General features: G+C 43.0%; 1 protein-coding gene across 1 annotated transcript in view; it reads right to left on the reverse strand.

The window, feature by feature from the left end:
• The window catches only part of LOC309556050 (metalloreductase STEAP4-like), a 35,291-nt gene extending 16,157 nt beyond the window's left edge, over positions 1-19,134 (reverse strand). Inside the window, exons 1-3 of the mRNA XM_082258342.1 lie at positions 18,975-19,134; positions 18,665-18,824; positions 1,233-1,691 (exon numbers count right to left, since the gene is read on the reverse strand). Of these exons, the coding sequence (XP_082114468.1) occupies positions 1,233-1,691; positions 18,665-18,688 (483 nt within the window). The 5' untranslated portion in view covers positions 18,689-18,824; positions 18,975-19,134. The remainder of the gene's footprint in view (positions 1-1,232; positions 1,692-18,664; positions 18,825-18,974) is intronic.
• Between the last annotated feature and the right edge of the window lie 445 nt (positions 19,135-19,579).

A 19,579-nucleotide genomic window follows, 5' to 3' on the forward strand; every position in this document is an offset into this window, starting at 1 on the left:
CTCCCAATAGGAACTCATCTATAGGGATGCAGGCCCAGCAGCTTTCCTCATTAGAGCTCTGCAGCTTCCGCAGCTGATAGATGATTATGAAGCCACTCCCATTAGACCCACTCAGCACAGAGGAACAAACAATGATTTCTTCAGAATAACAAAAGGTAGGAATCTGCAACAAAGTTTGTTAAAATCCCTGCAATGTACAGAGATCACCCAGAGGGGCATGTTTTTTTTTCTCAACAAAAGTGGAGTTGCGCTTTAATTTTCTTTTAATTGAAAGTGGAATTTTCCTTTAATGGCTCTACCTTTAGAGTACAATGCAGCACAGTGATCTTGCAGTGCTGGCGTTCAATTAACAGTAATGCAAGCCTGCCAGAGACACATAGGGGTTGATTTACTAAAGGCCAATAGACTGTGCACTTTACAAGTGCAGTTTAACTCCCCAAAGGCATTTGATCTAGAGTGGGATCCTCAAACTACGGCCCTCCAGCTGTTGCAGAACTACACATCCCATGATGCAATGTAAAACTCTGACATTCACAGACATGACTAGGCATGATGGGAATTGTAGTTCCTGAACAACTGGAGGCCCATAGTTTGAAGACCCCTGCAAGACCTTAGTAAAGCAGGGAAAGACCTGCTGACTTCTGTCATCCAATCATGTGCAAGCCAAAATTTTTTTTTTTTTTTTTTTAATTTCCCCTGCATGTGATTGGGTGTTCATTGCAAAGTGGAACTTTACCTTATTTACTATGATCTGGGGCAAATACCCTTACACTCTGGGGCAAATACCCTTACACTCTGGGGCAAATACCCTTACACTCTGGCTCAAATACCCTTACACTCTGGGGCAATACCCTTACACTCTGGGGCAAATACCCTTACACTCTGGGGCAATACCCTTACACTCTGGGGCAAATACCCTTACACTCTGGGGCAATACCCTTGCAGAGTGGAACTGCATAGTCTATTTGACTTTAGTAAATTAACCCCATGGTGTTCATATGGTGTCCTCATGTTTGCATGGGTCTCCTCTGGGTGTGCTGGTTTACTCTCATGCTCCAAAATTATAGTGGTAGAGTGATTGGCTTATGCCTATACTGGCCCCTATGTGTATTTCTTTACATGACTGTGGTCAGAACATAATAGTAGTGATTGATAAAACTATTTCAACATGCTCTAAGTGTTGCAAATATCTAAATATAAGTGTCAGCTTTCCTGTGATAGTCAATAGTTACCTGTCTGCTGGCATCCAGGGTTCCAGACTGTAGAGACCATGCTGACACCGTGTTAAATGCTTTGACCACTTTAGCCCCTGGTAACATCTGGGCAAGGTATTCGGCATTGGATTGTGGGTACTGGTTTATCTTCAGGTTGTTACTGACATCCACTAAGACTTTTCCATCTAAAACATCTTCAAGCTCCTTGAGAAAGGGACTATAATGATCCCTCTGTATAGCCAAAATGATCAGTGGGCATTTTTCTGCCGCTTCAGCATGACCAAGCACTTCCACCCCCTTGGGGAGCAATTTAGCCCCTGCAGGGTTTCTGCTCCCAAATATCACATTAAAGCCACTCTGTAGCAATTTAAATCCAAGTGATCGGCCAAAGTCCCCAGTTCCAAAAATACAAATGCTCTTCTTTTCAGTTGAATTGAAGTTTAGGGGGGTCAGGTCGGTCATTTTGGTTTTCATTGTCTGAAAAAGAAACACAAATTCAATGTTACAAGTTATCTTTTCTGCTCTGCAAGCATGCAACATGGGGATAAGAACTCCATTCTTGACCAGAGGTTTTTAAGTTTTTGGGTATAGAGCAATTCTGTTTCAAGGGCTTGTTCACACCATAGTGCGGCATGGGAAACCCGTGTTCTGTGCGTTTCCCATACCACATTCAAAATGCACTGGGTGCGGGATCTGCTCCTAATGACACCCCAAATGCAGATTGCAAATGCAGAGAGTTTTTGAAACAGAAATCGCACAGAAGATTTAGGTGTGAACTGGCCCTTAGGCCCAATTTAGTGCTGGTTCACACTATAGCGATGTCAGACATCGTATGTGATTCGCACCGCACTGCTCTCTAAATCACATGTGATGTCTGTGCAAAGCAAATTTAGCCATACAGGTTGTATGGCTGATTTTACATTGCATTCAGACCAAAGTCACGCAGGACCCTTTTTTTGGTCTGCACCAGAATTGTATCGCATGGGTGTTCACACCTATGCGATCTGATTCCTATCCGAATTGACAGTTTGCACTGCGATATGCAAACTAATCTGGGGGTGTCATGAAATTTGTATTGACACTCCCAGCAGTTCGCATATGGCAGTGTGAACTGTATGCGAGTTGGGTGCGATGAGGGAACCCGCAGTGGATTTGCAAGGGCTCCCGCATCGCATCAGTGTGTTGTTTTTGTTGCCCCCTAGCTGCAGGCGCACGACCGACGTATACCTACGTCGGTTTGTGCAGAAGGGGCTGCCTGCCGCAGTATAACTTAACCACTTACCGCATACTGACGTACCCGTACGTCGGCAGACTTTGCGGGATTATACCGGGATGATGCCTCTAGCTAGAGGCACCATCCCTGTACCGTGGTTTAGAGCCGACGGTTGGCTTTCCGTCGGTAACGACAGATGCGGCTCGGGAGCCGCTCGATCGTTACCTGGGTGAGCGGGAGGGGACGTCCCCCCCCCCTCCCGCCGCCTTCCGTGGCTTTGCCGGCTGGATGGAGTCCCGATCAATGCCGGAAATGTCATAGATCGGGTCTCCGATGACGTAACCCGGAGGCGACGTCCATGACGTCACTTCCGGGTTACTGTGCTGCAAAAGGCGGCAAATTTAAAAAACGGCTGTATGCAAAAACGCAGTTTTTGGCATTTTGCATACATGGAAGTGCAGTGGAGGGGTCGAGGGTCTTTTAGACCCTCGATCCCTCCATAAAGTGTACCTGTCACTGCATATTGGTGTCACAAGGGATGTTTACATTGCTTGTGACAGCAATAAAAGTGATCAGATTTTTTTTTAAAAAAAAACCTGTAATAAAGTTAAAAAAAAAGAAAAAATAAATAGGAAAAAAAATAAATAAAAATTTAGCAGCCCCCGTCACCGTTAGCTCGCGCACAAAAAAAACGTATACGCAAGTCGAACCGCGAATGAAATCGCTGTTCAAACCACACATGTGAGGTATTGCCGTAATCGCCAGAGCGTGGGCAATAATTTTAAAAAAAGAGCTACACTCTAACCCTAAACTGGTAACCGTTAAATAAATTTAAAACGTCGCCGATTGAGATCTCTATTGACCGTAGTTTGTCGCCATCCCACGGGGGGGGGGGGGGGGGGGGAGCACAATTTTAAACCGTAACATGTTGGGTATCTGTTTACTCGGTGTAACATCATCTTTCACAGTATACAAAAAAATGGGCTAACTTTACTGTTTAGTATTTTTTAAATGCAGTGAAATGTGATTATGTGATTTTTCAAAAAAACTGCGTTTTAAAGACCGCTGCGCGAATACCGCGTGACAAAAAAATTTGCAATGACCGACATTTTATTCTCAAGAGTCTTTGCTAAAAAAATATATATAATGTTTGGGGGTTCTAAGTAGTTTTCTAGGAAAAAATACTGGTTTTAACTCGTCCGAAATAGGGCTGGGGCTTAAGTGGTTAATAAATAATACTGTAAGAGGAGCTCAGTGAAGTGCGGTTGATATTCCTTCATATGATGATTTCAAACATTAAAAGCAATTGAAGAAGAGTAGAAGACGGTTTTACGTGACACTGGAATGCAGTAATCCAGTTTTCCACCCTACTATGCTCAGCCTAATGCTGGCCATACACAATACGAAAAATCGTTGAGTGCCGGTTCACATTTGTGCAGTGTGGGAACGCTGTGAATATGCAGCGTGATCCCGCATCGCATCCGCACCCCTGGCAGTTCACACTGCCATATGCGATACGCAGGGGGTGTCAATTAAAAGTTACGACACCCCCAGATCAGATCACATATCGCAGTGCGATCTGCAAGTTCGCACAGAATCGGATCGCACTAGTGTAAACCACCATGAGATTAGATTCTGCTGCGGATAAAAAAAAAGGGTCATGTGCGTGTTTATTGCGGATGCGGTGCAAATTCAGCCATACAAAGTGTATGGCTGAAATTTGCACCGCACATGAGATCGCAGGTAATTTAGGAGCAGTGCGCTCTGAATTACATGCGATCTCTGCGATCGCACTAATGTGAACCGGGGCTCAAACTAATTTTTGAAAAGCGAACACTCGGCCGTGAGAGCAAACGATCGTGCCATCATGTAATGACCGATACATTGTTCAATGGAGATAAATGAATCAATTTTTTGTTAGTTTTTCCACATATACCGAAACAGCCTGGACTAAAAACACAATAACCTTTCAATTTATCGCTCGTTCGGCTGAACATTTCCAAACTCGTCCTTTGTTTTTTGGCTCACCAATTACAGATTTGTGCCCATTAACTGGCCAAAAAACAAACGAACTCTCCAAATGACCGAAGTTCAGACGATTTTTCATAAAGTGTATGGTCAACATAAGTCAGTGGCATCAATCATCACATTAAGGCTCCATGTACACGGGACGCTGGAAATGGCCGTTTAGGAGCAGTTGGGCGTTTTTTTCAGAAGCCCCTGAACGCAGCTCCATGTTATCTTATCTGTCCATGTACACATGGTCGTTTACAGTCATTTGCAGGCAGTTGCATTCAGGGACTGTTTTTAGAACGCAATTATTTGCGTTCGAACGTGTGTTTCCTGGCGTTTCAAATGCACAAACGCGTCCGAACGCGTCTGAACGCGTCCGAACGCGTCTGAATGCGATGACCCGCGTTTAGCGTTCGCGTTTTTCCATTTTAAAGGGGAATAATTTTTTTGACCTCTAGGAACGCTTCTAAACGCAAACGCCCGCAAACGCTGCTAAACGCCCGCTAAACGTGGGTACAAACACGACCGAAAGGACGTTTCAAACGTCCTAAAAATTCCAGCATTCAAAGGGACTTTTAACAACGTCCCGTGTACATGGAGCCTAAGGGACCACTTTAAAATCTCAGAAGGTAGAAGAGTGGGGCCAAGATCAATTTAAAAGGAAAAGTTACGATTTATTTAGAACTTCATCTGCCAATATATATTTCTGCTAAAGATTTTGACAAGTGGGTTTTCATCCAAGGTAACCTCTGCTTATGTTTTTGTTGTCATCAACTCATTTTTAATTGCCCATTTTTGTGTCAGGTTTACTTTATCACTATAATTACCTTGTAGGTTAAATGATTGTTTATACTGATAAAATGTCAGAAAAACAATCATGTCTAGAGAATGATTTGTCAACAAGTTGGAAAATCGTTTTGACAGGTATCTCTTTTTATCTGTCATCAGTAATCATCTTTGCACTTAGAACACTATGAAGTTGTTTATGTAGTTAAAAAAAAACCTTAGACAAATTTTCACAGAATCTTCCCGAAATTGCTCTAAGCATCTCCAGTCTGTAAATACCTTCATAACAGCCAGTTCAAACACGGTTCAAGCCAGTGCCCACAACAGTAAATTCAGTCTGTATATGCAGTAAAGCACGCTTGTTATACTCACTGTGGAACCTAAGGGGTTAATCCTGCGAATTGTGTAAAAAAAGGCTATTTGATCCCGTCTTCTCTGATCCTTCCCTTCTTCCACTGTCCCCAAACCATCTCCTGATAATAAAGAGCCTTGGGGGTACTCTGCACATGCTCAGTTTATGGCACTTTTCCACTGCAAGTACCGGCTCGGCTCTACTCGGCCCTGCTTGGCCCTGCTATGCCCGGTTTGCTTTTCCACTGCTGGTACCGCATGGTACGGTGTTGGAACGGTTCGGTACGGTATGGTTTGCTTTTCCACTAAAGTAGTACTAAAGTTAAGTGGGTGGGATAACAACGATTCTCTGACCAATCAGTGGCTAGTAGTGACTGCATGCAAAGGATTGTGGGATATGGTACCGGGTATGGTACCTGTTGGAACCACAATCGAGGTGGTACTGTTTTTGAGAGCCGTACCGTTCGGTTCCATGCAGTGGAAAAGCGCCGCCGTACCGTACCGTACCAAACCGCTCCTACACCATACCATGCGGTACCAGCAGTGGAAAAGCACAAAAGCGAGCCGAACCGTTCGGTTCCATGCAGTGGAAAAGCGCCATAAGTGTGTACTGAAAAAACATTTTTTTTTATTTCTTAGGATGGTGTATGTGATCAGCACAGGGCCAATCAGCACTGTCCAGACAGAGGATCAGGGTCCTGCAGCCTCATAGGACAGTCAGAAGATAATGAAAACTCCTCCTACAAGCTTTACCAGACACTCACAGAAGTCACAAAACTGCTATATTCTGCTGATGAGAAAAGGTATTTAGCAGTTTATATTTACTAAAATAATTGCATTTCTACGTTCTGTATACTGTGGGAGACCAGATATAGAGAATGCAGGCTCTTGGATTTAGTAACAGTAAAAAGAAAGTGAGTTTTTATTGCAGCCTGTGGAAAGGTTTACAGAGTGAGGTTAAACCTTTCCACAGGTTGCTATAAAAATTCACTTTCTTTTTTTAATGTGTTTGAACTGGCTGTATTACTGTAAAGAGAAAAGCAAACTGGAGAATGTCACATACAACACAGTGTACAGAGAGGAGCACACTACTCTATATCACATACAGCATAGTGTATGGAGTGGGGCAGTCCAATGGATGTCATGTAAAGCAGTGGTCCTCAACCCTGGCCTACAGGGCCCACTAACAGGCCAGATTTGCAAGATAACTGAAATACATCCCAGGTGATATCATATGCTGCTCAGTGATTGCAGTACTCTAGTCTGCATCTCCCCAAGGTAATACTTAAAATCTGACCCGTTAGTGGGCCCTGTAGGCCAGGGTTGAGAACCACTGATGTACAGCACTATGAAAGGAGTGGGGCGGATTATGTCATATATAGTACTGTGTAAGAAAACCCCCCGGCTAAAAGGGATAATATAGCGCTTGCTGGTAAATGCAAATAAGAATAAAATACCAATCTAAAAGCATAAAAGCTAAAATATATGCCCTTAAAATGCACAGTAAGACAGTATATATATATATATAAATAAATAACAAAGTATATGGATAAGTGTATTAATAGTGCCAAGTGAAGTCCAAAGTAGTTCAAAAGTGACTGTGTGGTAAAAAGTCCAAAGAAAGTGCCAGGAAAAAGTGCCAGTGCTTGGTGCTGAATCCTCCAATGATCCAGGAGATCCAATCACAAAGGTGACTTTCAAAGGAGAAATAGGATGTAAACTCACCAGATGTGGTGGGTCTCAAATGTCATATGACAAAGAGACCAGTAGTGCTTTATGACCATCCAGGTCAGGGAAAAGGTGACTGCTGGGCTCAGGTTCCCCTAGACCGGGATTCTCCAAGATAAATGGATCGAGTTCCTGAGGTCCTCCAATTTGGATATGGGAGAAGAAAAAAGAGGCTCCGGATGGTGCAGTACCGTTAAAAAGTATTATTTATTAAGGTAAGTAGCAAAACATGGATAAAAATTGCATAAAAAGCTGCTAGCTGTCCACCGGTATCTGCCTGTAGCGTGGAGAGCGGTTTGCTAACAGGCTCCACTTCCGGGTTGACGTCGTGTGTTCCACCTGACGCGCGTTTCGTCAGAGCGTATGACGTCTTCAGAGGTCATATATAGTACTGTGTAAAGGTGGGGAAGCCCTGAGTATGTCACATACATCAGAGTATACTGAGAGGGGCATCTTAGAGTAGATTATATATAGCACAATGTATAGAGTGAGGCAGTCAAGAATATGTTACATAGCATAGGGAACAAACTTTTCAGAGAAAGGGAATACAATAAGAAATGTGGCCACTCACTAAAACTAGAAGAAAATCGTTTTAACCTTAAACTGCGTAAGGGGTTCTTTACTGTCAGAGCGATAAGGATGTGGAATTCTCTTCCACAAGCAGTGGTATCAGCAGGGAGCATCGATAGTTTCCAAAAACTATTAGACGGGCACCTTAAAGACCACAACATACAGGGGTATACAATGAACAGAAAACACACACACACATCATAGGTTGAACTGGATGGACTGGTGTTTTTTTTTCAACTTCACTAACTATGTAACTATGTTACATACAGTAGTGTGTATGGGTGAGGCAGCCACGAGTACGTCACATACAGCACAGCATACAGAGTAGGTACGTCTAGAGTATGCCATGTACGGCATAGTGTAGAGGTGGGATAGCACAGAGTATGTCACATGCAATCAGGGTGGTGAATAACGGGGGAACCACCGGTCCTCCTGTATCGGCCCAGGCAGCAGGGCGAATCATATGCGGGCAGGGAGGGTGATCGGCAGCTGAAAGCTGGTTTCTTCTCCCCTCCCTTCCTTGGGTTTCAGCTGCTGCAGAGAGAGCCATACATTGGAGTGGTAATAGCCCCCCCCAAAATCTGACCTGGGTTCTAGCCACCCCCTAATTTACTAAAAAAAAAAAAAACAATTTATTGTTTTACTTGACCCAGTTGGGAATTTGGAAATTTTCCTAATCTGGCTACACAGTAGAGAACACATGTCCATCCATGTTTGCATTTAACTTTCAAAAGAGAGTTTATTCATGAAGCCAATCATTTTTGAAACGTCTCATCCCAAAATTATTACACAAGTTTGGAATTAGGAATAGGACCTGTTAGGCACCAAAGTTAAAGCACAATATGAATTGTTCTAAAAGCATACTGATTTCATCACTACATAATATATTCTAGAAACAAATACAAAGTAAATCTGGTCAGCATATTACAGGATGGCACTGGCAGTGGCAGATATATCATATGGTATTCAAAAGGCGAAACCACCACAAAATACAAATCTTCAGCACATGACAAGTGCGTATCCTGTAAGAATGAGCCCCAACGCGTTTTCAACTCTCAAGGAGTATGAGTCTTCTTCAGGGACTTCATACAGTGGTGGATTAATGATGACAACGTAGGAGTTAGGATGAGTGCGATCACCAATAGCAACGCAAAGGGAATAGCTCTGGAACAGCACAAGGGACGCCTAAAGGTCTGCATTCAACCCAAAAATCCTAAAAACCTAATCAAGTTGTCCAAAAGAAAGATCAAACTTGAAAGACTGGTTGGTGATGTCGCATTTGAAGTGGAAAAAAGCGCTATTAAAAATGAAGTGTAATAGTGAAATCAATTAAAGATTTACAACGTGGTCCATAAGGCACCCTATGATGATATACACAAGGAAAGGAAAAGCAGAGTCACTTGAACAGGCCAATATTTCTTTCCTTGTGTATAACATCATAGGGTGCCTTCTGGACCACATTATGCATCTTTTATTGATTTCACTATCAAACTTAATTTTTAACTGAGGTTTTTCCACTTTAAAGCCCTTGAGAAAATTTCGGACGAAAAATGTGTACTAACAATCAGATTATCGCATGATCGCTTTGAAAGCAGTATTTTTTGTACGATTTTCTGATCGTGTGTAAATGTAACCTTAATGTGGATGTAAACCCCGTTCATGAAATCTGACCTGGGTACATATATCTGTAGTGTTTACTTATCTCTCTCCAAAGCCCTAAGTCTCGTGTCTTTCTGCTGCTCCGTTCCTCTGTTATCAGCATGATAATTTATGACAAGTTCTCCAACACAGGAGATAGAAGCAGCTGAAAATTTGTGTCGGGAGGGGGAACTTAGAGACAGATAAGTAGAGAGCTTGTCTATTCACAGCTCTGCCAGTTTTTTTGTTCATCTGCCTATGTGGAGGGGGCTGTGTGCGCCTTTCCACCAATCAGCTCACACACAGTGTATGCCCAGACTCCACACCCACTGCTGAAACAGGAAGAAACATTTGTAACAGGATTTGCACTTCCTAAAGAATATAGAAAGTTGAAGACTGCAGATATAAATGTAAAACTTATGTAGGGAGATTTGTCTCATCTCTGTGTATCATCTGAGACTGTTCACTTCACTGGGTATATTTGAGGGTTTACTTCCACTTTAAGTGTAACATCACTGATCAGTCTTGCAAGTTTGATCTTTCTTTTTGCCATAATATTCACGTTTTTAGGATTTTTGGGTTGAATGTAGACCTTTAGACATTCCTTATACTATTCCGGATCTCCCTTGTGCTGTTCCGGCCCTATTCCCATGGGGTTGCTATTGGTGAAAATGCTCATCCTAACTCATATGTTGTCATCATTATTTCACCAATGTATTAATCCCCTGAAGAAGAGTCCTACTCCTTGAGAGGTAAAATGCGTTGGGGCTCATTCTTACAAGATACGCATTTGTGATATGCTAAAGATTTGTACTTTGTGGTGGTTTCACCTGTAGCACCGCTTTTTTGAGGACTGCTGGCTAATACACTCTCGGGCCCCCCTGGGTTACCGTTAGCAACACTGGCATTCACAGATTAACACTTTACTTCTTGGCTCAGTCAACGATCAGTCCAGGGGTATGTAGTTGTTTTGGTGTTTTATTTTAAATAGGGATGGGAGAAGGGGAGAGTGGGATACTCCAAATTGAACTATTCACAGTTGATGCGGACTTCTATCTGAAGATGCAGCCTGGCTGCAGATTCATCTTGCTGCTAGATGAATTTAGGTTAAGTCTCTGTACAGACGACTCAATCGGATAGATTATCTTTGTGATACCTGTCTAGTATCCCCTTTCACTCCACAGACTGACACCGTCCTCTGACTATCCTACACCGGGGTGGCCCCCCTCAGGTCAGGCCCCGAGACATGATCCCCTGTAATCACGATACTGTTTTTTGAGGGTCTCCAGTGTCTCTACCCCTCCAGTCAGTTCTCCTGGACCTCTGGGTTCAGTTCTTTTTCTCTGGTCCCCAGGCCGACTGCCTGTGACCATGTGCCACTGCTACAGAGGAGGAGGCAGCCACCACCCTCCTTCCGGGGCTCTCCAGCCAAAGACCCCGCAGCACATGTGCTCCTGGCTTTTATACAGTATCCCATAATGCACTGAGGCAGCTGGTCTCTACCAATCACTGGGACTTTATCAAAACCTGTGTACCCATTGGTCAGGTTTCCTCCCACTGTCCAACATGTCCTATTGGACCAGTGTGAAACACTATCTAGACCCAGTGAATCACACACTGAGCACACAGAACAGACCTATCTCACAGATCCTGCTCTCTGGTAAACAGAAAGCAATATGGATTACCCTGCTGCTCCTCTGATAGGCAGACAGAGCCAAAAACTATGCTCTCTCTCTAGCACCTACCTAGGAGGGTGCTACACACCTTTTGATTACCATGTCATATATTTGTCATGCTATAATATGATGGACAGATTTTCTTTGCATCTGTTTTTAGAATATATTATGTATTAATAAAGTCTGTATGCTTTTAGAACAATTCTAATTGTGCTTTAACTTCAATGCCTAAAAAGTCCTATCCCTGATTACAAACTTGTGTTGCATTTAACTTTAAAGCCCAAATGAACTTTCAGAGAGGAACTGTAGAGATGGACCTTTGCTTTATGCATGAAGACAGCAGCGTTTCTGCAGAGGTCTGGGTCTGATGTGCAAACTGCTGAGCCAGATCTGTAGCACTGTAATAAATGTGCAATGCTCATCTTTACTGCTGATTGGAGACTTCTACCAATGACTTAGCAGGGAACATGTCAGATCTCTGCAGAGGGACCACTGCTTTAATGCAGAGGGAGCTAGGGTCATTCTCTGCAGCATGCTGGCGGAGGACTGGCTTTTCTTTTTTTTTTTTTTATATAATCTCTTTTTACTGAAGTAAGAATTTTCAATACAAAGAAAGAAAAAAAGTTTACAGTAACAAAGACAGAACATTTGTGCCCATAAATCCATTTGCCAATTCACTAGAAATCCACAGCAACAAATAGTAGAAAGAGGCGTATCAATTACCATCTGGGGAACCAATAGTCCTCCAAGAACAATGTCCCTGCACAAGACCAGTAGGTACCGATAGGGCAATTTGTGTACATCATAATACAGTATATATAACAGGGTACAAAGTTTGTAATGCCCGGTAGCAAAGCATAAAAAGGGAGTTTTGGGCATGAAAGAACAGGGAAATATAGATTATGACAGTAATTATAATGGGGAAAGAAAAAAAAAGGAGACAACTGTGATCACGGGATTGAAATCTCTCAATTGACAAATGAGACCATAGAAGGACTGGCTTTTCTACTCAAGCTGTGGCTGCTTTATAAAAACAAAAAACGGTAACACTTTGCCACCTTTTGTTTTATCTTGGAAAGTATTTAGCCGATTTAAACTGAGGATTACCCTTATCGTCTTTGTACAGGTCAGCACAGGCCCAACGCGCACAGAGAGAGAAGCAGAGCAGTAGCTGTGCTGTGCAGGAGTACACAGCAGGAAAGTAAAGCCAGAATACAAAATGGGGAAAATATTTACAAACTATACACAGAAACTATTTTTTTAGAGATTAACACCCAATGATAAAATCCCCTTATTTATCTAAAAAATACTGTAAAAGATCCTTGTTTCCCATTAATTTTTAACTTCATGCGATAAATCATTTTTTTTTTAGAAGTAAACTATTTTCATTTGATGATACAACAGATACTAGTAACTGCAGAGCCCGATGTGAACTTTTTCCATTACAGTGAAATCCCAGCATGCCTTGTGAAAGTCATACATCCTTATCTCCTGTCTAACCTCATGCCAGCCATAAATTCCATTTCCATTTAGAAGTGTGAGCGGACTACACCTGTGAGCCGAGGGACCAGCTGCTGCGTTATCTTTTATTTTTTAGAACCTGTAAACAGTTTTGAAACGCATTTGTCTTGCTAATCATTTTTATTCTGAAAGTGTGAGAGTTCCTGATTTTATTGTTCAATTTTGTTAGTTACATAAAATGCCTCCTGTGCGATCCTCGTCCATCTGCCCACCTAAACTGAAAGTACAATGCCAAACTATAGAATACCCAACTGGAAGAGGAAGATTAGGTGGTTTATTTTAGCCAATGCTACGGACGCCATACTACAGTATGCTTGAGGCTCCATTCACACTTGACTCCAAAGTTGCACAACTTTGAAGTGCAACTTTGAAGCAACTTTGGATGGGTGGAACTTGGATACGAATTTGGTTTTGATCAATGATAATGGACAACTGTTGCACAACTATTACACTATATAATATTCAGGTACGACTTTTCACTTTTAAAGATTACCATTGAAGTCTATAGCCCTCAAGTTGCATGAAAACTGGACCAAAGCAGTGCATGAACTACTTTGAAGTCGCTGCAACTTTAAGTCGTACAAATATGCATGGTTATCATTGGAAAATATGGGGAACAAATTGATGTCAAAAGTAGCATTACATTTCGCACAAGCATGAAGAATTCCATACAAATTTGAAATTGCATGTGCTATACAAGTGCCAAAAATTGGGCCTTTGCCGTTGGTGGGGCCTGAACACGGTAACCAAGCACTCGCAGTTACTCTTGCTGGGAGCAGGAACGGGACCTGCTGGTAAGAATTCCATATAAATTTGAAATTGCATGTGCTATACAAGTGCTAAAAATTGGGCCTTTGCTGTAGGTGGTGCCTGAACACCGTAACCAAGGCCTCGCAGTTACTCTTGCTGGGAGCAGGAATGGGACCTGCTGGTAAGAATTCCATACAAATTTGAAATTGCATGTGCTATACAAGTGCCAAAAATTGGGCCTTTGCCGTATGTGGTGCCTGAACACCGTAACCAAGGCCTCGCAGTTACTCTTACTGGGAGCAGGAACGGGACTTGCTGGTAAGAATTCCATACAATTTTGAAATTGCATGTGCTATACAAGTGCCAAAATTGGGCCTTTGCCGTTGGTGGGGCCTGAACATCGTAACCAAGGCCTCACAGTTACTCTTGCTGGGAGCAGGAACGGGACCTGCTGGTAAGAATTCCATAAAAATTTGAAATGGCATGTGCTATACAAGTGCCAAAAATTGGGCCTTTGCTGTAGTAGGTGCCTGAACACCGTAACCAAGGCCTCGCAGTTACTCTTGCTGGGAGCAGGAACGGGACCTGCTGGTAATAATTCCATACAAATTTGAAATTGCATGTGCTATACAAGTGCCAAAAATCGTGCCTTTGCCGTATGTGGTGCCTGAACACCATAACCAAGGCCTTGCGGTTACTCTTGCTGGGAGCAGGAACGAGACCTGCTGATAAGAATTCCATACAAATTTGAAATTGCATGTGCTATACAAGTGCCAAAAATTGGGCCTTTGCCGTATATAGTGCCTGAACACCTTAACCAAGCCTGCGCAGTCACTCTTGCTGGAAGCAGGAATGGGACCTGCTGGTAAGAATTCCATACAAATTTGAAAATGCATGTGCTATACAAGTGCCAAAAATTGGACCTTTGCCGTATGTGGTTACTGAACACCGTAACCAAGCCCTCGCAGATACTCTTGCTGGGAGCAGGAACAGGACCTGTTGGTAAGAATTCCATACAAATTTAAAATTGCATGTGCTGTACAGGTGCGAAAAATTGGGTCTTTGCCGTAGGTAGTGCCTGAACACCGTAACCAAGGCCTCACAGTTACTCTTGCTGGGAGCAGGAACAGGACCTGCTGGTAAGAATTCCATACAAATTTGAAATTGCATGTGCTATAGAAGTGCCAAAAATTGGGCCTTTGGTGTTGGTGGTGCCTGAACACCGTAACCAAGGCCTCGCAGTTACTCTTGCTGGGAGCAGGAACGGGACCTGCTGGTAAGAATTCCATACACATTTGAAATTGCATGTGCTATACAAGTGTCAAAAATTGGGCCTTTACCATAGGTGGTGCCTGAACACCGTAACCAACGCCTCACAGTTACTCTTGCTGGGAGCAGGAACAGGACCTGCTGGTAAGAATTCCATACAAATTTGAAATTGCATGTGCTATAGAAGTGCCAAGAATTGGGCCTTTGCCATAGGTGGTGCCTGAACACCGTAACCAAGGTCTCGCAGTTACTCTTGCTGGGAGCAGGAACAGGACCTGCTGGTAAGAATTCCATACAAATTTGAAATTGCATGTACTACATAGGTGCCACAAATTGGGCCTTTGGTGTTGGTGGTGCCTGAACACCGTAACCAAGGCCTCGCAGTTACTCTTGCTGGGAGCAGGAACGGGACCTGCTGGTGAGAATTCCATACAAATTTGAAATTGCATGTGCTATACAAGTGTCAAAAATTGGGCCTTTACCGTAGGTGGTGCCTGAACACTGTAACCAACGCCTCACAGTTACTCTTGCTGGGAGCAGGAATGGGACCTGCTGGTAAGAATTCCATACAAATTTGAAATTGCATGTATTACATAGGTGCCACAAATTGGGCCTTTGGTGTTGGTGGTGCCTGAACACCATAAACCCTCACAGCTAGCAGGGCACAGGGACAGGGCCTGCTGTTAAAAATGACATACTACATTTAAATTGTATGCACCTGTCATACAAGTGCAGAAAAATTAGGCCATGGGGGTTGGTAGTAACCTAAACCAAAAACATTGTTAGAAGCTAGCAGAATCAAGGTAGAGGAATATGATAGGCAGCATATGCAGTCTTCAAGGGATGGCAGACCCCTAGCAAATTATATCTGTTACATCAGCATTAGGGGTCTGATAGCTCTTGTTGATCCAGGACTGGTTCATTTTGATGAAAGTCAGCTGGTCAACAGAGTCTGTAGACAGACACACTCCTTTGTTTGTCACAAAACATCCAGCAGCACTGAATGTCCGTTTGGAAAGCATGCTGGAAGCAGGACAGGCCAGTAGCTCCATTGCATATTGAGCAAGTTCTGGACAGTGGTCCATCCTCAAGCAAAGTGTAGGGGGTGGGGGGGGGGTGCGGGATGGTTGAGGAGAAAAGAAAAGGTAGTGACATAGAGGGTTAGTGTGCAGGTTAGTGTTAGGACTGCAGAGAGGATTAGTAGGAGAGCCACAATGGGGGTTAGAAGATGGGTTAGTGGAAACGCTAGTATGAGGACTACAGGGAGGGTTAGGGTTATAAGCTGGGTTAGTGTGAAAGTTAGGACTACAGGTAGGGCTAGTGTGAGGACCACTGGGGGGGGGATGTAAGTATTAGGGTTAGTATATATAATTTAGGGTTAGTGTTCCAGAGGTGGTTGGTGTTAGGGATACATGAAGGGTAAGTGTAAGGAGAACAGGGCGTTAGTTATAGGGTTTTGGGGGGGGGGGGGTACAGGGAGGGTGAATAGTAAGGTAAAGCTAGATTTAGTGTTAAGCTACCAGGGAGGGGTAGTGTGAGGCTTACAAGGCAGGTTAGTGTTAGGGTTGCAGAGAGGGCTAATGTTAAGACTGAAGAGAGGGTGAGTGTTAGGAGAACAGGCAGGGCGTCAGGAATAGCGAATGCAGGCATTTAAAAGTGGAGGTACAGGGAACTGTCAGAAAGCCAACCATGAAACCAAGACTGGAATCAGGAACATGGGGTGCAGATATGAGGTAGCAGGGTACTAGATACAGGTACAGGGCAGAGGAGGAACATAAGCAGGATCAAGATCTAGGCTCAGGATAAATCAGCAAGTGGTATCTGGCTATCAGGCAAAACACTGAAGTAAGAAGGAAATGTAGAGGAGGGACTAAATAGTCTACCAGCATCAGGTGGAGATTATTTGCTGGAATCTGCTGGTTGCTGGGAGACACCTGCTGGTGGACACTTAAGCTACAAACTTCTGGTTCAGAAACCACAGAACCACCAGCAGGTGATCTCGTTCCCACCAGAGGGTTAGTGTAAAGGTTAAAATGAGGGTTAGTGTTAGGGTTACAGGTGGGGTGAGTGTTAGGGTTACAGGAAGAGTTAGTGTTAGGGTTACAGGTGGGGTGAGTGTTAGGGTTACAGGAAGAGTTAGTGTCAGGATTGCAGAGAGGGTTAGTGTTAGGGCTACAGGGAGGTTTGGTGTGGTAGTTAAATGGAGGGTTAGTGTTAGAGTTACAGGGAGGGTTAGTGTTAGGGTTGCACAGAGGGTTATTGTTAGAATTACAGGGAGGGTTGGTGTTAGGTTGCACAGAGGGTTAGTGTTAGGGTTTTAGGGAGGGTGAGTGTTAGAAGAACAGAGATGGTTAGTGTGAAGGTTAAAGGGAAGGGTATTAATAGGGTTACATGGAGATCCAGTGTTAGGGATACAACTGCAAAGATGGTAATGTGAGAATGAAAAAAATGTTTTACAGTTTGTGTTGACTGGCTTTAAGCTTCTGTCGATGGCAGGAATTTCACACACTTCTGAGATCATTCAGAATTCAAAGTCAGGTGCATTTGACTTGCAGTTAACCTCTTTTTGTCCTGCTTTAAGCCAGTGTTGGTTTCTTATTGAATTATATGAGAATGACACAGGCCCTTAGAGTTACAGGGGGGTTACAGAGAGGGTTAATTTGTGGGGGACCATGAGATAGAGGAACCTTTGTTTAACCACTTGCCGACCAGTCACGTTGACTGTACTGCGGCAAAGTGGTTAGTTATCGTCCAGCGACGTAGACTTACGTCGCTGGACTCCTCCCCTTGTGGGCGGCGCGCGCGCGCCGCTGGAGGCTCGCTCCCACTGTATTCAGTCACAGCGGGAGTCGGGCCAGGGGAGGAGCGGCGGTGATCACCGCCGCTCTTCCCTGATCGTCGGGGAATCGAGTGTGGAGATCCGCCCGCTTGTGTAAACAAAGCGGGCGGATCTCCTAAGTGACAGACAGGGGCAGATTACAGGGTTCAGCATAGCTGAACCTGCGATCTGTCCCTGTGTCACTCAGTCACCTCCCCCCACACACGTTGGTAAGCACCAGGCATACATTAACCCCTTGATCACCAATAAAAATGAACCCCTTCCCTGCCAGTGTCATTTTTACAGTATATGTATATGTATAGCACTGATTACTGTAGTAATGTCACTGGTACCCCCGAAAGTGTCAAAAATGTCAGTCAAGGGTCCGATCTGTCCACCGCAATGTCGCAGTCCCGCAAAAAAAAATCGCAGATCGCCGCCATTACTCGTTAAAAAAAACCCACCAAAAATGACAGAAATCTTTCCCTTAGTTAGTAAACGCAATAACTTTTGCGCAAACCAATCAAAATACGCTTATTGTGATTTTTTTTACCAAACATAGGTAGCAGAAAACAAATTGGCCAAAAATGTAAAAAAATTTAGATTTTTACATTTTGGGGGGGGGGGGGGGGGGATTTCATATAAAAAAATTTGAAAAATATTGTTTATTTTTTTCCTTTTTTAGAGGAACCTTTGTGCCCGAGTTTCTGAGCTGGAAATGACCAATTACAGTGGAATCCCAGCATGCTGGGTTTGATTCTTAGTAGTGCTGCACAATGGTTGAGCTTTTATTCTCATTGTCTTAAATGCACATGTACTGGTTCTGCTACTTAAAGCTATGATCGCTCAGTGTAGCTGAGAATCTATCTCTGTCAGCAGTTAATATTTGAAGATTCTAAATGATTCCAGTAAAACCCAAATAACCACTAGAGATAAAAAATGACCATTCTATATATATAAAACAATTCCCCAATAATAGTACAGCAAGCATGTCAAAATTGGAAATCCACATGATAAATAACTCTTAACATCTCAATATTAGCTCAAAGTATACTTATTGAAAATACACAGCAGGGTCCTTTTGAAGAACAATACAAAGTAAACTGACTTTACTTACCAAGAAGTGACAGATGTGTTTCATAAAAGATACAAAGCCCAGGAGGATATCTTCGGAGAGGTCCCTCCGCTGTGCACGCCGTCTCTATGTCTCTGCTGAACCCTGATCGGATTGTATTGTATTTTGGCAGATGATTTCACAACTTTACGGAAATTACATTCTGTTGAAAGATTTGGCAAAAGTTTAGAAAGCATGAAAAGAAAAAAAAAAAAGAGTAAAATAATAAATTAACTTTTTTCACTTTCTGCTCCTGGCTGAGAACTTTGTGTTTTTAAGTCATTGGAAAAGATTGTGAGTAGATGATATTTACCTGCATCTGAAAGATGCTCTTTAATAAGATCTGAAGACGCCTCAGGGAAATGTATTCAAAGACAAGCTGCTGCTGAGTGTGTTTTAATACCAGCCTTGGCTGATCCTTGATCCTGTCTATTTATTTTGGTTGAAGATTTCACAACGTCCCTGCTACCCGGAAACCACAGCCTAATGAAGCATCTGCCAAAATCTAACTAGGCAAAAAAAAGTTGTAATAAAAATTGTGTGCAAGTGTTCTTGGAAAAAGGTTTCCTTTAAAGTAATTAAAGGAAAAAAAAATCAGTTTCCAAATACAAAAGCTTTAAAATAAAAACAATTAGCCTATTAACTCCTAGCTTCACGTTTAACGTCCCTTTGAAGAGTTTATTCGGGTCAGGTTGACCAAAACTATTGACTCAACTGATAGGTGCGCTTGCTGTTTGTGCTGTATTAATTGTTTGTAGCCTCAGCTCTATACAGTATACACTAGGGATAGACCGATATGTTTTTTTCAGGGCTAATACCGATACCGATATTTTGGTCACAATGTATCGGTATTGGCTGATATGGGCCAATATTTTGAACATTTAAAGTTTGGAAAAATAAAGACAATTTTTGACACAA

This window comes from Pelophylax lessonae (genome assembly GCF_965119305.1).
Source record: "Pelophylax lessonae genome assembly, chromosome: 5".
Taxonomy (NCBI): Eukaryota; Metazoa; Chordata; class Amphibia; order Anura; family Ranidae; genus Pelophylax; species Pelophylax lessonae.